The sequence below is a fragment of the Astyanax mexicanus genome, chromosome 7, assembly GCF_023375975.1.
Source record: "Astyanax mexicanus isolate ESR-SI-001 chromosome 7, AstMex3_surface, whole genome shotgun sequence".
NCBI lineage: Eukaryota > Metazoa > Chordata > Actinopteri > Characiformes > Acestrorhamphidae > Astyanax > Astyanax mexicanus.
Genome location: NC_064414.1, coordinates 12,696,600 through 12,716,688, shown reverse-complemented (window position 1 = coordinate 12,716,688; position 20,089 = coordinate 12,696,600). Strand labels below are relative to the sequence as shown.

At 38.8% G+C, this 20,089-nt stretch overlaps 1 protein-coding gene across 1 annotated transcript in view; it reads left to right on the top strand.

The window, feature by feature from the left end:
* acoxl (acyl-CoA oxidase-like) overlaps positions 1-20,089 on the top strand; it is a 95,519-nt gene that overhangs the window by 3,442 nt on the left and 71,988 nt on the right. Inside the window, exons 5-10 of the mRNA XM_022685010.2 lie at positions 6,111-6,209; positions 6,977-7,091; positions 7,542-7,628; positions 7,721-7,793; positions 9,794-9,926; positions 17,537-17,571. Coding sequence (XP_022540731.2) covers positions 6,111-6,209; positions 6,977-7,091; positions 7,542-7,628; positions 7,721-7,793; positions 9,794-9,926; positions 17,537-17,571 — 542 coding nt within the window. The remainder of the gene's footprint in view (positions 1-6,110; positions 6,210-6,976; positions 7,092-7,541; positions 7,629-7,720; positions 7,794-9,793; positions 9,927-17,536; positions 17,572-20,089) is intronic.

Sequence of the window (20,089 nt, the reverse complement as noted above, 5' to 3'; positions counted from 1 at the left end):
AATCTCTGAGATAGCTTTTTATATTCTTCCTCTAAACCATGATGTTGAACAATCTTTGTTTTCAGGTCATTTGAGAGATGTTGTTTTGAGGCTCCCATATTGCCGTTCCTTAGAGAAGATGCAAAGAGGAGCATTAACCATTTCTCATAATTGGATTCACCTGTGTATGTAGGTCAAGGGTCAATGAGCTTACCAAAATAATTTTGTGTTCCAATAATTAGTGCTAAAGACATTTGAATCAATAGGATGACAAGGGTGCCCAAATTTATGCATCTGCCTAATTTTTTTTGTAAATCCTATAAAATGAAATTGTTGATCCAATCAAACAATGATTTATAAAAGAAATTTGTAACTCTTCTAAAATTAACTCATTTTTTAAATATTTTTTTAACTCTGAATCTGACATATATTTAACTATTTAAAACATGTACTGATTAAACTTAGGCAGCTTTATATAATTTTTTACAAGGTTTCTAATCTGAAGATGGTTTATTTTTTTCAGTTCTCTTACCAAAACTCATGTGACATTTAAAAAACATTTAAAAGCAAGTCCACTAATTCCTTTGATTTTCTCTCAAAAAGGCTTTATTTTAAAGAAAGGGTTGACTGCATTTTCAAATTTTCATCTTTTCAAGAAGATCCAAACCTGAAATTGATCAAATTCATTATCATGCAAGTTATTAAACAAATGGATTAATGATGAAACAAACAAAATTGGAAAACAGAAAAGTGAGAAGTGGATTACATTATCTAATATTTACATTAATAAATTAGTAAACCATGGGACAATACTCACTCCTGTTATTGAAACTCACTCCTGTTACTTTTTATGTTATGAGTAACAGGACTGAAAGTAACAGGAATGAGTTTTTAGCATAGAATTAGCAAAAACATGAAGAATAGCTAAAAGGTGGCTATAGCATTAGGACGCTGAGCACATTATAGAGATTTTCCCAAAATGTGTAGTTTAACAAATAACATGTAAGAATTAATTTGGGTAACAGGAAAGACTGTTGAAATTGAGCTCCTCAGTCATAGTTACAATAAGATAAAACATACTGAAAAACAAATGAGGGAACTTTGGGTTTTTGGGTCTTCCCATGTTCTTCCTGTTGTAGATGTAACTTGTAGAATGTTCCAGATTTTTCAGATGGGGTAATGTGTTATGGTAAAAGGACTGAGTGAAAACCCAGGGACATGGTTAGTGTATTTTAACTTAAATATTATGCATTTATTATGAAGAAATATTTTTTAACCATAGATGGGATTTGGAGTCACAACAATGCAATAAATTACATCTCTGAAGGACTTTAATAATGATATTTCATGGTAAAATAATTAGTTAGAGAGTAGGGACAGGTAACAAATGCTATATTTTTTTCAGTGTTCTAATTATTTTTGTTAATGTTTTTAATTACATTTCAAATAGCAATTAGGTCAATATACAAGACATTATGCTTACTAATGTATTTTTACTAAAATGTATTTTAAATTATTTTGTTTATACAATTTCCTGGGGACAGAAAAAGCACAGATTTGGTGGAAAATGCCACATAACAGAGTAATCATAGAGACTCTGGTCTGTGGGAAAATAGTTCCTTCCAGTGTCTCTTTATTTCTCAAGAGGGCTTCCACTGAATCCTATGACATCTTAATGATGTCCAGGGGAGTGTGGCTGTCATCTATGATAATAAATTATACACTACTAATGTGAGAATGTATCCTTTTATCATGTTTAACTAATTCCAAAATAAAATTCAGAAAGTGTCATTTACTCATTACAGCAGCCAACCTGTCACTAATATAAATGCTAATGCTGTATTTACTTGTAGAAAAACTCTTTTTTGCTCCCTGTTTAATAGTTTGACTGCATTTGGCTTTTGGTTTGAGGGATTAAGCAACAAAAAAATGTTCTAGAGTTTCGTTTACAGCTAGCTGAGTTAGCGTTAGCTTAGATAAGTTAAAGTAGCCAGATAGCGTTAGCTAGCACAGTGGCTACAGCAGAGTAAAACTGCGTCTAACACAGAAGCTACACTGCTCATTACTAAAGCCAGTCAAACGAGTTTACACACTTGTCCTGTTTGGAATCCAATCCAGTTAACGAGCTCCAGCTGTATATCGTTAACCTGTGTCTCTGTGAACATGTTCTGGGGGGGGTGTATGTTCCTCAGCTTCTCTACTGTCTGTGGGTAGAATGGCGGAATGGACACTGGGGGGCGCTCAACTGGCTCCACGCCTAAGGGCAGCTCTGAAAAAAATAGTTGACCACTTCAAAAATGATCAGTTTCTCTGATTTTACTGTTTATAGGTACCGTATTTTTCGGACTATAAGGCGCACTTAAAAACTTTTAATTTTCACAAAAATTGACAGTGCGTCTTATAATACGGTGCGCCTTTTGTATGGATTTTACTCGTCAGGTTGTAAGGAGCAGTAAACACACACTCCGTGCAGCGTTATAGAGAGTTTCAGTGCTATACAGAGTCCAGAGCCGTGCAGCTCCGAGGCTGGAGCAGCAATAGCATTAGCTAGATGCTAACCGCTAAGCTAGCTAGCTTATTCACTGTTCAGAGATCAGTATTATCTAAATTTTACTCGTCAGGTTGTAAGGAGCAGTAAACACACACTCCGTGCAGCGTTATACAGAGTTTCAGTGCTATACAGAGTCCAGAGCCGTGCAGCTCCGAGGCTGGAGCAGCAAATAGCATTAGCTAGCTTATTCACTGTTCAGAGATCAGTATTATCTAAATTTTACCCGTCAGGTGTAAGGAGCAGTAAACACACACTCCGTGCAGAGCCGTGCCGCTCCGAGGCTGGAGCAGCAATAGCATTAGCTAGATGCTAACCGCTTAGCTAGGTAGCTTTTTCACTGTTCAGAGATCAGTAGTTTCTAAATTTAGCACTTTTAATACTGCTGGAGCAGTATTATTAGAGTTAGATGCTAATCGCTAAGCGTTCACCGTTCAGAGGTGAGTTATCGGCCTGTAAGTCTGTGCTGCTTTGCCTGGCTAGCATTAGCTAGATGCTAAGCGCTAACTCTCTCAGAGGTGAGTTTTATCAGCCTGTAATCTGCTTGTTTACCGTGTTAAAACAAGCTACGGGGGACGAATCGCTAGCTAATATCTCACTGTCTTACCAGAACACGCAGGATTACTCAGTGTAACGCTGTCGTTTAAGTTTGGGTTAACTTTACTAGTTTAGGTGACTATGCTAACGCTGGTGCAGCAAGCCTTAGTGGACATCTGGAAATCTAAGCTTACTGTAAATAAACTGAAGCAACATTTTTCAATTCCAAATAAAAATATTGTCATTTAGAGCATTTATTTGCAGAACATTAGAAGTGGTCAAAATAATGAAAAAGGTAAAAAGTGCTTTCAAACCTTAAATAATGTAAAGAAAACAAGTTCATGTTTATTTAGAAACAACAGTGCTAATGTTTTAAGAGTTTAAAAATCAATATTTGGTGTAATTACCCGGATTTTTAATGCATCTTGGCATGCTCTCCACAAGTCTTTCACACTGCTTTTAAATAACCTTATTCCACAGCTGGCACAAAATTTAGGTAGTTCAGCTTTGCTTGATAGCTTGTGACCAACCAACATTTTACATAATTACATTCTGAGTTTTTTCAGGGGTTCAGGTCTGGAGATTGACTGTCAACTTATTTAAATATAAGTCAGCAACCACAGGATGACTTCAAGAGACCAATAAAAAGAATGGCAAATGGCAGCTGGGGTAAAGTGCATGGAAAGAACAGTTCAAAACAATCTCTTAGAGGCAGGAAAGAAGAGCCAGGCTGAAGTTTTCAAAAGGTCATAACAATTGGACTATAGAGAACTGGAGTAATATCATTTTGCTTTGCTCAACATCTGGCCTTCAAATGTTAAATAGACGTGCACTGTGAAATTTGGTGGAGGATCGGTGATGATCTGGGGAGGCTTCAGCAAGGCTGGTATTGGGCAGTTTGGTCTTTGCGTATGATGCATAAATCAAGCCGCATACAAGATTATCCTGGAAGAAAACTTCCTTTCTTCGGCTCTGGAAATGTTCCACAACTCTAAGGACTGCTTTTTTTATCAGCAGAACAATGCTCAATTCCACACAGCTAGATCAATTAAGTAGTGGATGAAGGACCACCAGGTCAAGACAGCGTCATGGCCAGCCCAGTCTCAAGCCCCGAACCCTATTTAAAATCTATGGAATGTAATCAAAAGAAAGATGGTCACAAGCCATCAAACAAAGCTGAACTGCTTGAACGTTTGAGCCAGGAGTGGCATAATGTCACCCAAAAGCAGTGTGAAAGACTGGTGGAGAGCATGCCGAGACACATGTGATTAAAAATCTGGGTTATTCTACCAATTATTGATTCTAAACTCTTCCTTAGATAAAACTTCAGTATTGTTGTTGTTTCTAAATAAATATGAACGTGTTTCTTGTTTATCTCTCTGTGAAGCTCTGGTAAACTCCATGCCCAGAGGAGTTAAGGCAGTTCTAAAAAAAAATAATGGTGGCCACACAAAATATTGACACTTCAGGAGCTTTCACTGAGGGGTGTACTCACTTTTGTTGCTGGTGGTTTAGATATTAATGGCTGTAAATTGAGTTATTTTGAGGGAAGAATAAAGTTACACTGTTAAAAAAATAGGGGTGTGACGAGACACTAATATCACGAGACGAGACGAGACACGATACTGGGTTCAAGAGAACGAGACGAGATTTAAAATTAAAATTTTAAAGAAAACGTCAAAAATGAAAAATGGCTTGAAAACTAGAGTTTTCATATAACGCATACTTAACAGACTGGTTTCTCTCACATATTGATTCTATAAGAAATAGAAATAAGAATAAAAAATAAAAATGAAACTTTTCTAGGCCTTATATAGTGCAAACAATAAGTGCAAACCACAACCAGTCATATTAAGACTATGCTTGAAGTGCAAACAGAGACAGAACACTTTTGTTTAATACAGTACAGAGCTAAGGGATTAGTACAACTGCCTATGAAACAGTCATGTGTAGGATTTACTTACAGTATTTACTAGGGCTGTGAATCTTTGGGACAGTAAGAGCACTGTCGCGCAGAGCTTTTTAACTGTACTGCAGAGCTCACCTACTGTCACGTGGAGCTCACCTACTGTCACGTGGAGCTCACCTACTGTCACGTGGAGCTCACCTACTGTCACGTGGAGCTCACCTACTGTCACGTGGAGCTCACCTACTGTCGCGCAGAGCTCTTTAACTGTAGCGCGGAGCTCACCTACTGTCGCGCTGAGCTTTTTTAACTGTACCACGGAGCTCACCTACTGTCACGTGGAGCTCTTTAACTGTACCGTGGAGCTCACCTACTGTCACGCGGAGCTCTTTAACTGTACCGCGGAGCTCACCTACTGTCACACGGAGCTCTTTAACTGTAGCGTGGAGCTCACCTACTGTCGCGCTGAGCTCTTTAACTGTACCGTGGAGCTCACCTACTGTCACGCGGAGCTCTTTAACTGTAGCGTGGAGCTCACCTACTGTCGCGCTGAGCTTTTTTAACTGTACCACGGAGCTCACCTACTGTCATGCGGAGCTCTTTAACTGTAACGTGGAGCTCACCTACTGTCACGCGGAGCTCTTTAACTGTACCGCGGAGCTCACCTACTGTCACGCTGAGCTTTTTTTTTTTTCACCTATTGTTTTTTTTTTTTTTTTTTTCCGCGACAGGTTTAAGCTTAACGAGAAATATCATCACGTTCTCTCCCGAGATCTCGTGGTACCTGATTCTACCTACCTTACACCCCTATAAATAAGTTGCACACAGTCTACCTTTCATTGTGTCGTTTTTTCAGTGTTGTCCCATGAAAAGATATGCTTAAATATCTGCAGAAATATATATATCGGCCAGTCACTAACATGAACTAATTTATATCCTGTTACCAAAGCATTTCACATTTAAAGACCACTAAGTAAATGCAGGATTGATTCTGTTCTGTTCCTGGGTATTCTGGGTAGTTTTTCCACATGGGAATGCATATTTATGAGTTTCAGTTTATTTAAAATTGAGGTCATGGTTCAAAAGTTTAGTATATTATGTTTTTTTTCTCCTCTTTTTTACTTGTATATTAATTTGCAGAACCTGGCCTTCACTGGAATGTTTGCCTTGACAGAGAGGGGACACGGAAGCAACGCAAGGGGCATTCTCACAGAGGCTCACTATGAACCCGCTACTCAGGTGATTTTAGTAATTTTTTTCTCTGTTGCTAAAATGTCTTGATGTCTTGAAAAAATTTCAATTGTTATTGGAGATCCAAGAATACGAATACGAGTAAATGAGCATGGTTCAGGTAATCACGAACGAGTCTCCAATACCGCGTGCCTAGTGAACTTTCTCTGGGGAGTTTACAAACACCTTCTATAGTTTGGGACAGAGTATTTAATCTCTCATTAGGATTTACCACCCCTACAACATATCTGATTGGGTCAATTGATTAAAACATTTAATTAGATTAATCACAAAAATATTCAGTGATTAACTGCGATTACACGCACTTGTTCTTCCTAAGGTGTAAGTTTTAACTTAAGTGGATATTTTAATGTAAATAAAAGAATTAATTGTATTTATAGTAGTGCTGTCATAAAATACTGGTATATACAGATAGAGGAAACAAAGAAGTCAAGAACATTCCCACACAATTTGAAAAACCAGTTTTGTAATGTAAAGGTAATTTGAATGTAAATATAAAAGTAATGTAAATCAAACCAAATCAAAGGCCCAAATAAATTTGCGGAGCGTGCTGACGATTTTAAAATGCATCTTTTTTTCCCTGAAAAGATAGAATAATATTTGTGAGGGATGTACTCTGCGTTGGATACTGTGTTAATAGGCTTTTGAGAATGTGTTGGCATTATGCATATGCTATGCTATCAGTGATTATCACTAGCTTTTTTTGTTCAAAATTTTGAGATATTTTTTTTGTCTTTGTCTGCATGTTTTCACAGGAGTTTATTATCCACACACCTTGTGAAGATGCTCAAAAGATGTACATTGGAAATGCAATGAAGGGACACTATGCTGCTGTATTTGCTCAGCTCATAATCAAAGGAGAACCTCACGGTATTTATGATTAATAATTACTGGGCCAGTCTGCGACTGTGAGTCGAGCAGCCACTTCCTACAGCCAAGGGATCGTATAGAGAGAGAACCGCATGTCCAACTAAAGTATCTTCTGCATGACATCGCTAGTTCTTGTGTGCAATTAGTTTTTGCTTCATGCGTGAGCAGCCAGATTTCCCACTATGGAAAGTTGCATAATGCAGTTAATAGCATGTTATAAACTTGAGTTGTATGTGTTTATTTTAATCATATCTCATTTATTTTAATGATATATAAAAAAGGCTCAGCTTACCCACTTTCCATACAATCTGAAATTAATAGAACTATATTGAAATATATTATTTCAATATTTCAAAATATATTAATTACTATATTAATTCTGAGTAATTTTCACTAGCTCCCTTTCCTTTGAATATATGAACAATGCTTTCATTTCTCTTCCCCTCTCAGGTCCACACTGCTTTATTGTGCCAATCCGTGACCAGCATGGGGTCATGTGGCCTGGAGTGACTGCGTTTGATATGAGACATAAAGAAGGTAGGTGTGATGATCTATTGTGTATAATAGTGTGAGATTTTTGGGGAGAGTGATTTAAAATGTTTGTTTACATTTTTGTGTTTTTTATTTAGGTCTGCATGGAGTGGACAACGGAATCTTAATATTTGATCACGTCAGGATACCAAGAGAAAACCTACTGGACAAGTGAGAAATTGCATCACAAGATATAAGTAACATTTTAATATGAAAGTGTTTGGTGTGTAGTGAGATTTTTTCACACAAATAATTATGCATTTAGAAACATTTATTGCAGGGGTGCATGATATGCACACAGAATGTGCATTATGCCATAATGCTGGTGAAAATAATGATGTGAAACACCCCCACTCTACCTCACTCTGCCTTACTTTACTTCACTCTGCCTCACTCTAACTCAGTGCTACCTACCTCACACTGCCTTACTCTACTTCACTCTGCCTCAACTCATTCTACCTGATACTGCCTACCTAACTCTGCCTTACTCTACTTCACTCTTACTTACTCTACCTCGCTCTGCCTCACTATACCTCCCTCTGCTTCACTCTACCTCGCTCTGCCTCACTCTGCCTCACTCTACCTTGCTCTGCCTCACTCTACCTTGCTCTGCCTCACTCTACCTCACACTGCCTTACTCTTCTTCACTCTGTCTCAACTCATTCTACCTGATACTGCCTACCTAACTCTGCCTTACTCTACTTCACTCTTACTTACTCTACCTCGCTCTGCCTCACTCTACCTCCCTCTGCTTCACTCTACCTCGCTCTGCCTCACTCTACCTTGCTCTGCCTCACTCTACCTCGCTCTGCCTTACTCTACTTCGCTCTGCTTTACTTTAACTCACTCTGCCTGATTCTAGCTACCTCACTCTGCCTTACTCTACTTCGCTCTGCCTCAATCTACTTCACTCTGCCTCACTCTACCTTGCTCTGCTTTACTTTAACTCATTCTACCTGATTCTACCTACCTTACTCTGCCTCACTCTACCTCGCTCTGCCTCGCTCTACCTCGCTCTGCCTCACTCTACCTCACTCTGCCTCACTTTACTTTGCTCTGCCTCACTCTACCTGATTCTACCTACCTCACTCTGCCCTACTTTAACTTGCACACCTGATTCTGCCTACCTCACTCTACCTTGCTCTGCCTCACTTTACTTCGCTCTGCCTTACTCTAACTCATTCTACCTCACTCTACCTCACTCTGCCTCACTTTACTTCGCAATGACTTACTCTACCTCACTCTACCTGATTTTACCTACCTCACTCTGCCTTACTCTGCCTTACTCTAACATGCCCACCTGATTCTACCTACCTCACTCTGTCTCACTCTGCCTTACTTTAACTCGCGCACCTGATTCTACCTACCTCACTCTGCCTCGCTCTGCCTCCAGCCTAGTTATTTCACATGAGCACAGTCTACAGCATGATCCAGGAATCATTTTAAGAGAATAAATTGTTTCGTAAACTGTATAGTGATTTATATAGCATCGCTAGGTTTTTGCCAGTGCATAGCCCTGAAACATACAAATGAAATGCACGTACTCATATGGTGATGCTGTATGACAGGTAGAGGCCCAGCCTAACATACAGTGCTGTTTCCTGTTTGTCAGGAAGTTGAAGATCACTTTACAGAGGGTCTGCTTGCACTCATGACAGTGTACTGTTTAGCCTATTGTTGCTACTGTTATTCTGCCGTTACTTTACAGTTAATCTGCAGCTAAGCAGTATGAGAATCAGAAGCCCTTATTTTTAAGTTAATTATGAGTCAGAAGTACAAGAATGTTTTGGTGTTAAAACATACAGGGAGTAACATGAGTAATAAAACAATTTCAGATGAGGATGTGGGTATTGTTTGTAGATGGATAAATCAAGGTAAGGCAAAGCAGTATGGTTGGTGCTGGAGACAGTGTGGTACTCAGATGTCCAATCACGTCCATGTTTTTTGAGGATGTCCAGTCTCTGTCCTAGGGGAATTCTGAAATATGGGTAAAAAATTACCAATAAAGAAGAAATGTAAATATAGAGTGTTATGAAAATTTAACATTCAGGGGAACACAGAAAGACATTCACATAAGTAAAGAGAATTATTTTGATAAAAGTAATGCTAAGTTATTTTATGTTTATTGTAGTATATGATTGAGTGTGCTTGTGTGTGTGTGTTGCACACAGGTTTGGTTCAGTCTCTGCTGATGGAAAGTATTCTTCACGTATCCGGAGTAAAGGCACTCGTTTCAATGCCATGATTGCTGCTCTCACCCCAACTCGCCTGGCCCTCACTGTGCAGGCTATGGCTGCTATGAAGGTGAGAGTTTTAACTAGCACTTGAGCTCACGTGTGTTTGAACACTTTATTACAAGCATATCATGTTGTATTTTATCATGGAAACATTGGGGTTGGTGCTGTTTTATAAAATAAAATGTTAACGTGAGTTAGGTGGGTACTGGATGGGTTATGAATCCTCAATCATGCTGTTGAATCACCATCAGCAGGTGGAGTCTGAAAAAGCACAGTTGGTGCTTTCTCTGCACATAATTTCTAGTGTAATGTTGGTCAGCACAGGCATCTGTTAGTTGAGTTATAGGAGTTGGATATATGGATCCGGTGCTTTCCTCTGAGAATGCTGGCTGCCTCATAATGATGCTGAATGAGCGGCAGTTTGGTTAACAATGCTAGCTTTCATCCTCCTGTGTACAAGTGTTGGGTCATTGCTAGTGATGAGGGAGTTCATAAGAATAAGGACTGAGTAGTTGGCTTTCCAAATTGGGTAGAAAAAATATATAAAACCACAAATACAGTGATCATCAGCTAAATACCTTATGATCTCTATTAGTTGAAAAAGGCACTGTAACTATTAGCCCATAACCCTTGACCGTTTCCAAAATTTTGTCACATTACACCCACAAACTTTATATCCCAATATTTTATTGGCATTTTATGTAAAAGAAAATCCTACATGGTTTTTAAAAACTTTTACTAAACAAAACTTTGAAGTGTGGTGTGCATTTTTATTGTACAAGCCATGTAGGGGACACAGCAAATGTGTGTAATATGGTGTTGTGGTCAGATAAGACCAAAGAATGAATGTGTGGTGTAAAACTGTGTGGAGGTAGATGTGCTTTTCTCCAACAGGGACAGGGAAGCTGGTTAGAGTTGATTGGAAGATGGATTGAGCTATATCAGAGCAATCCTTGAAGAACACCTGTTGAAGGCTTCAAAAGACTTGAGACTTAAAGGAGAACTCCAGAGTGAAATGGACTTTTAGTGTAGTAAAATATGATATAGTACTAACCTTTGTTGAATAGCCCACCTCTGCTCTCCCACAGCTTTCCGAGTTCCAGCAATTTTGTGCAGTTTGTCCTAACAGGATAGAATGGGCATACCTGTCAAGTTTTAGATTAAAAAATAAGGGATATTTTCCTCCGTCCGCTTAAAGCCGTCCCACCAGCCTAACAAAGGTTCAGTATCCCTTACATTTTAAGACAGGTGTACAAAAAATCTAAAATAACCACCTGTGAACCACTTACACGCTACAATTAGATTATCAGAATCTGATAGGCCTACCTTTATTGACACTGAAATGTTGTGGACATTCCTTTTCTAGATATTTAAAAAAAGTTAAGATTTCATGTCTTTTTTGGGATAAATGCACTCTTTTATATGATATATTCTTTTATTTATTTAATGGATTTAAAATTTAACAAAGGGTGCACAAATTCTGCAAAATGACTGTTGGTGACCTAAAAAAATCTTCCCCACACTGACCCTCCTTCGAGCTCCGCAAAACCAGCAAGCTGATTGGCTGTTTCTCCTGAAAGGCGGGACTTTCTCCTTGAACCGGCACCACGATTGGTTAAGAGACACAGAGCGGTCAGTGCCCTGTCTCCTCATCAATAACGTTTTTTTTTTTTATATTAATATAATATGGGAAATTTATGGGAAAATACTAATACGGGAGGACGGCAGGAAAGAGGAGTAAAATACGGTAGTTTCCCGGCCAAAACGGGAGACTTGACAGGTATGAGAATGGGTTTTATTGGGGCATATTTTACCCCTGTAGATAAATTGCTTTTTACACTGTAATCAGAGCTTAAAGAAGCTCCACACTTCATTAAAATCTAGAGAGCTCTGATATTTAAAACGAGACATTAAGAACTTAAGAAGTGCACAAGAAGCTTATTAAAAAACATTGTTTACAACCTGTAGCGAAACCTACATCTCCGGGTGCGGCCATCAAAGTAAAGTTATGATCAGCACAGTGTAATGTATTGTATTGTAATGTAATGTAATGTAATGTAACATGTAATGTTGACCGAGGTACGTGCTGTATACATGAGGAAGACGTGGCTGGGATGCGTGCTGTGCTCGGACTGCAGCTTCAGTTGGCATAACAGAGGAGTAGGCGAATGAAAAAGAGTACAGAATGGTTCGCGTTTGTGCCTTTCCAAGCAACATGCAACATTACATCAAATCAAATCAAATCAAATTTATTTGTATAGCGCTTTTTACAACAGGTGTTGACACAAAGCAGCTTTACAGAAACATGATTACAGGACAAAGAATCAGGCAAAACATTAAACATAGAAAATACAGAATATAGAACCCCCAGTGAGCGCAGAGGCAAGGAAAAACTCCCTCAGAGCTGCAGGAGGAGGAAGAAACCTTGGGAGGACCAAGACTCACATTTAAGGGGGGACCATCCACTGGTCAAACAGCTTTTAAATTAAAATTTAAAAAGTCTTTTATACATCCACATAGGTTTTATATATTCTGGAGTATAATAGCGCCACTAATGGTTTGGATGTAATCTGTAGTGGAGAATAAGATGGACGATGAGCAGCTGATCTGTGGTGGGTGGTGGATGGAGAAGAGCTGACTTCAGAAACTTCCATCAGTCTGGCCGGACAGGAGACGCGAGAGCCTGAGGGTCCAACATCGGTATCGGGTCAGACAGGTGGGCAGTCAGTAACTCGGAGGAAGGCAGAGAGATGGAATTAGTTTTGACTGGATTTATGTAAAATGGAGAATATAAAACATTATCAGAGAAGGGTATATAATTGGAGTCAGAGAAGCACGAGGTTCAGAAGAACTTGGGGCGACTTCTAGCTTAGACTAGGATGCATGCCTGTAATGTTCTTCCCAGAATTCTGAAATAAATCATACTTGTTCACTCTCAATCTCCGTGTCGTCTGAACTCCTTGGATCAACGAACATGCAACAGAAAGGCTAAGAGACAGCTTTTCTACAGTGGCAAATGACTCCGGCAGAACTGAATAAAACAGCCTAACTAAAGGCAGAGAGCCAGAAGGTAACATAGACACGGAGGCTCCCTGAAACACTGGCATCCACTCACTCCACCGTCCACAAACCTGAGTGACCGTGTGCAGTGGGAGAACAACAGCACCAGTATCTCAGTTTACCCACAATTCCCTCTGTCCATGAACCCCTGAATCTGCAGCCTTATCTAGAGGAAAAAAACATAACAAGTAAGTTTTCAGTCTTCAGTCCTCATCACTGTACTGATCTTGACTTACGCTACTGGTTGTAGCGGTTGTAAACAGTGTTTTTTAACAAACTTCTTATGCACTTCCTAATGCCTCTCCGGATTTTAATAAAGTTTGGAGCTACTTTGAGCCTGGATAACGGTGTAAAAAGCAAATTACCTGCAGGGGTAAAATATGACCCATATCATCCATTCTAAAGCATGTTTGGACAAACTGCACAAAATAACTCGATCTTGGAAAGCTGCGGGAGAACAGAGGTGGGCTGTTCAACAAAGGTTAGTACTTTTTTACTACACCCAAAGTCAAGTCAAAGTCAAGTTCTCCTTTAAGGGCAGATGTTTACCTTCCAGCAAGACAATGACCCTAAAAATACAGCCAGAGCTACAGTGGAACGGTTTAGATCAAAGAATATTCATATGTTAGAATGGCCTAGTCAAAGTCCTGACCTAAATCTCATTGAGCATCTGTGGCAAAATATAAAAATTACAAAAATAAAAATTTCACAAATAAAAAAGTGTCTGTTTCATTCAACCTGGCTGAGCTTGAGCTATTTTGTAAAGAAGAATAGGCAAAAATCTCAGTTTTTAGATGTGCAAAGCTGGTAAAGACAAGACTTGTAGCTTAAAATGCAGCGATAGGTGGCTCTACTTAGTATTTATATAGGGGATTAAATGCTTTTGCATGTCACATTTTTTTAGATGTTTTCATTATTCAAATTTTTTTGAAAAGCATGCATCATTTTCTTTTCACTTTACAATTACAAGTAATTACCAACCTACTATGTGCCGGTCTGTCATATAAAACAGCGCTAAAATACATTTATGAAAAAAAGTGTGGAAAAGTGGTAAGGGTAAGGGTATACAGGACACTGTATATTACCTCAGAACATATTTAATATATAACACTTCTTTCTGTTTAGCTGTCCTCTATCCACATAATAGATAATCAACACATGATGGTCACCACAAGAGGGAGCTCCTAAACTGTGTATTTGAGTACCAGTGCCAGCTTTCTTAGTAATGAAAAAATAATGCATCTGTTAAACTCCCAGCTATACTAGAGAAAGTGTACCATTAAAAACTGTGCAAAGAGTAGAAATATGCCGCTAATACTGCACCAGTGTCAGAGTCAAGAATGCTGCCTTCCCTTTATTTCTTTGGTAAGAGGTCAAAACCCATTGGGTCAAACACTCTAGTCGTTAGTTGTGAACAACAGTGGTCAGATCTTAAAAAGGGTTAAAGAGTAATATCAATTACGTTACCGTATTTTTTGCACTATAAGGCGCACTGTATTATAAGGTGCACTATCAATAAACATCTTTTTTCTGGTCTGTTTTCATACATAAGGCACACCAGATTATAGGGAGCATTTAAGAGACACTATAAAAATGATAAGTTCAGCAGGTTTTGCTGCTGGGTGGTGGTGGCTAACTAAGTTAAGTAAAGCTAAGCCAAGTGAACATAACTGTAATAAAAAAAATACTTTTTTTCAAAGTCAAACGAGTGCTGAATGTTAATCTACAGAGATTGCTCTCCTGAAAACTGTTTATTTGGTTGAGTAAAGCGCTTTCGTTTATTTAACATCACAGTAAACTCAGATTTCCAGATTACCACTAAGGCTGGAGCATTAGCGGCTAATGGTTAGCGGTAATGCTAATGCTACTTCAGTGGTGCTAGCCGGGCTTAGCAGCAGGCTAGTAGCAGGCTACTTTTTTTTAAAGTCAAACGAGTGCTGAATGTTAATCTACACAGATTTCTCTCCTGAAAACTGTTTATTTGGTTGAGTAAAACGCTTTCGTTTATTTAACATCACAGTAAACTTAGATTTCCAGACTACCACTAAGGCTGGAGCATTAGCATTAGCGGCTAATGGTTAGCGGTAATGGTAATGCTACTTCAGCGGTGCTAGCCGGGCTTAGCAGCAGGCTACAGTCCTCTGAACGGGGAAATAGCTAGCACGGTTAGCGGGTAATGCTAATGCTCCAGTCCCAGTGGTGGAGAACTAAACTGACACTCCTGTATAATGCTGTACTTCAAAAGAGTGGCTTTACTGCTCCTTAATACCTGACTGTAAATGTCATGCATAAGGTGCACTGGATTATAAGGTACTTTGACAAGTTTTGGGAAACTTTTTAAGATTTAAGTGCGCCTTTGAATTTGAAAAATATGGTAGTTTATTGTTCCTTATGAAATCCAATTCACAAAATTGTTTACAACAAAATTGTAAATTTATTGTATATTTACACTGATATACTGTTTTGTATTGATCGCCCCAGCGTTCAACCATAAACTTAAGGTTTAGATACCCAAAAGATCAGTGGAGCATACATTTATTGACATTAAAACAGCGCAGTAAGGTGATGGTGTGTAGCAGCTGAGGATGTGATTGTATTTCTGATAGTGTGCTGCAGCTGTGTGTAGGACACTGTTTGTTTACTCTGTTTCCGCTGGTGGCATTGTTTACATAGTAGTGGGTGTCTGTTGTGATGAAGGTTAGGTCTTATATTAATGAGCCGTTTCATGCCCAGCCTTTCTTATTTAATGACCTGTTAAAGATACAATCATTATTCTGAAGACAAAACAAACCTGTAAAATACACTTAAAAATTAAATTAAAAAGTTGCCATTTCGCTGGACCAGTGTCATCATTATTGTTAAATCTTGCAGCAGCATTGATTATGGTAGAGTCTGACCTCTGCATAAAGCCATCTCCAGCACATCCCATAGATTCTTAAGATTAAGATCTGGACTCTGTGGTGAACTCTCTCAATCCACGTGTAAAAATGATGATCTCATACTCCCTGAATCACTCTTTCACAATTCCAGCACCATGAATCCTGACATTGTTATCTTGGAATATGGCCGTGCCATCAGGGAAGAAAAAAATCCATTGATGGAATAAGCTGGTCTATATTCAGTATATTTAGGTAGTCAGCTGACCTCATTCTTTCAGCACATACTGTTGCTGAACAACAACATGCTCAGATCATTTGCTTAGTATAATTTCCAGGTGGCCACTTTGTTTTGGGCCAGGCAGTGTATAAATGAATTTTGTCCAGTTCGCTTTTAAAGGGTTGTCTGCATTACTGTCACAGTCTAGAATCAAAAGAAGCCTGTATGAATTCAGGGATTTCTTCAAAATTCCAAACTGTGGTAACCCTCAAAAACAGATTAGACTGCTAGAAATATCAGATGAAAAGGCTGTGCACTGTGAGATTAATAAAATTCATTGTTCTTAAGTGGCTAAGTCAGTCGCCTAACCTTCACCAAGTTTAACATACTTTTCATTTACTGTAGACCTACAAACATCCGCTAACTGAAGGCGGCTGCAGTAAAAGGCTGGCAAAACATCTCAGGGGAGGAAACGCACACACACACACAAACACACACACAAACACCCCTAATCTCTTGAGCATGGCCCCTAACTCTGCATTTTACACTGTTTTACAATGTTTTTTATGTAGACTTGTGTAGCTGTATTAATTAACAAGTGAGTCATTCCTTGGTCTTCTCAAAGAAAATAAAAATTAAAAAAGAAGATCGGAAAGACAATGTAGACTTCAGCATAAATCTCTTGCTGCTCAAATGTGTCTCCTGAGATAAAGAGCTCAGTAATCTCACGTGTCTATACTACACTGGAAGTTTAGTATAGCGCTCAATGAAGTCTTACATTGTGCTCATATTTGCCACACTAATAATAACAAGCATTTACCAAAGACAGGAGTCTCAATATGAACTCAACTATTTCTCATTCAAAAACTAGGAGCCTTTTTATTTTTAATGAGGCACACTACCTACATGTTAAAGTATATTCTTTAATATTTGTGACTCTTTGAAATCCTCTTTTCTGATTAGGATATGGTGTTCAGTTGTATATTTAAGTTTAAGTAGGTAAAATTATACCAAAACTTCAGGCATTGTTTCTGCAAAATGATTTTTTTTACTTTTCAAGAATAAAAAGGTTGAAGAATTAAAGGTAAAACTGATTTAGAAAGTTGTTTTTTTGGTTGAATTGATTTTGCCAGCTTAAGAGCAGTGGTGACTCAGTGGTTGTATCACTGGACCATTGATGACACGGGTTGTAGGTTTGACACCTGGGTTTGGAGGGGCCGCCTATAGATCTCATCACAGCTTTTATATGATTCTAAAAACGCACTCTTAGTTTTGACTCCTTTGACATCAGCAGTATCATATGTCTCACTTTTGTCTAATACTTTTTCTCCTAAGCAATTTTGTCAGAAACAACTGTAAAAAAGTAGATCTCTAAAGTGAGAATTACAAATACGTCTCCTGACAGATCAAAATTTGAGCAGTTAAATTTTTCTCTGGATTATTATTATGCTGCTATTTTTGAGTAAAAGTCCTCTATATTTTGCTGATAATGTTTAATGTAATTTTCTCCCTTTTCCGCAGCTTGGACTCATCATAGCAGTGCGCTACAGTCACAGGTAAGAGACTTCAGATTGAACTATTTGAGATACGTGTTTGAATCAGATTTAGATTTTTAGAAACTTTACTTCCACTCTGTTCTACCAAAAACAGCCGACTGTAACTCCAATCTACCTTGACATTTATTAGTGAGGCCACCTGAGCACTCTCAAATTATCTATATTTTGTTGCCATTTAAGTTCTGAAAGAAGTGCAGAGATCAAAACAGGATGCACAAACTAAAAAGCTATTCATGTGGTCATGGGGCAGAAAAAGGAGAAAACAAGCAAGTCTACAAATGAATGCAGAGAGCACGAGGCAGCAGTGACGTGTGGAGAGTCTGCTCACCACAGAGAACATCCCGTTTAGAGGGGGACTCTCGGCCTCCCCGCATCTGCTGTTCTCTATCCTTCTTACATGTGGCTTTGCATGAGTGTGTGTGTGTAGTGTGTCGCAAGTGCGTGGGTTGAAGAGTTGCAGGGTTGTCTCCAAAGATGGTATCCCCAGAGAGAGAGAGAGAGAGAGAGAGAGAGAGAGAGCAAGAGGCAGGGGAAATGTTTGCTTTCTATGGTCGCAGGTTTTCCATTTGCATAACAACCCCTTTTTTCGCCCACGCTCGCACATTTTATAGATTTTTTTTCATCAAAGAACGTGGCAGGACCCACCCGAACATGAGTGCTGCGGGGACTTTACAGGGGATGTTTTGAAAAATAAAAAATGTAAGCACATATCTTTCAGACTTGATATGTTCGATTAGGCTGAGATTAAAGATAGCGGGGTTAAAAAAAACTAAACAAATTAAAATCTAAATGTTTTAAAGTAGTACAATTAATAATGATGTCAAAACTAACATCTGGTTAGACTTTTCTAAGAGTCCTAAATACTGAAATGTTTCAAAACATGTACAGTATCTCACACAAGCGAGAACACCCCTTACATTTCTGTAAATATTTTATCATATCTATTCATTGGACAACAATGGAGATATGACACTTTAACACAATATAAAATAGTCAGTGTACAGCTTGTATAACTGTTAATTTACTGTGCCTTAAAAATAACTCCACACAGTCATTAATGTCCAAACCGCTGGCAACAAAAGTAAAAATACGCCTGAAAACATGAAATGGCCTATTTTTGCCCAATAAGCAATTTTTCCTTCTTGGTGTCATCATATTAGTGATGCACGTTCTCAAGTGTGAATGAGAGCCGGTACCAGTAGGTTAAACTTTCATACTGGTCACAGGAAGTTCAACATGGCACCTCATGGAAAGAACCCTCTGAGGATCTGGAAAAAAAAAGAATTAATGCTCTACATAAAGATGGCCTAGGCTGTCAGGAGATCATATCAGATGTTGGCTTTTGAAAACAGACAAATGCGTGCTGCCAGCATTGCTGCAGAGGTTAAAAGGGTGGGGAGTCAGCCTGTCAATGCTCAGACCATGCACCGCACACTGTATCAAATTGGTTTGCATAGCTGTCGTCGCACAAGGAAACCCACAAAAACAAGCAGACTAAGGACTTGAGTTACTGGAACCAGCTCTTGTCGTCTGATGAGACCAAGATAAACTTATTTGGTTCAGATGGTGTTATCTGGTGATAACCAGGCAGTACAAAGACAAGTTTCTTGCCTACAGTCAAGCATGGTGGTGGGTGTGTCATGGTTTGGGGCTGTGGGCAGCTACAGTTCATTAAGGAAACCATGACAGCCAACATGACCTATTGAGGCAGAGCACGATCCTCTCCCGTGAAAACTGGACCACAGGACAGTGTTCCAAAATGATAATGACCCCAAACACACCTCCAGGATTTCAACTGCCTTGCTTAAGAAACTGAGGGTAAAGGTGTTGTACTGGCCAAGCATGTCTCCAGACCTTAACCCTATTGAGCATCTGTGGGGCATCCTCAAACGGAAGGTGGAGGAGCGCAAAGTCTGTAACATCCACCAGCTGAGTGATGGAAAATAATGGTGACCACATAAAATATTCACACTGTGAGCACAATTTGGCAGTTTTCTCTCAGGTGTATAATCACTTTTGTTGCCAGTGATTTAGACATTAATGTTTGTGTGTTATTTTGAGGGCACAGCAAAACATACAGTGATGTACAATTCTAACTGAGTTACAGTGGACTATTTTAGTGGATAGGAAAATTTAATAAAATAATGACACTTTGGGCACAATTTGGCCATTTTCTCTTAGGTGTGTACTCTCTTTTATTGCCAGTGGTTTAGTCATTATTGGCTGTGTGGTGAGTTATTTTTATTAGTAAATCAGAGTTTCTGAGTAGAGTTTAGATCTAATTCTATCTGAACCTATGACGTCATATGAAATGAAGGTGATTTGCATTAGAATTAAGCTCTGCATGAAGGTGGGTGGTATGCCTGTCGCGATAACTACATTATCGACTTATCGTACCATAATATTTTGATCGCTATCATTTTTGCCTATGTCGATAATAGCCATTGGGTTTGCGCGTGAGTTCGTTTACATGAAAATAAACCACATCTCATCTCAACACACCAAACACCCCAAACAC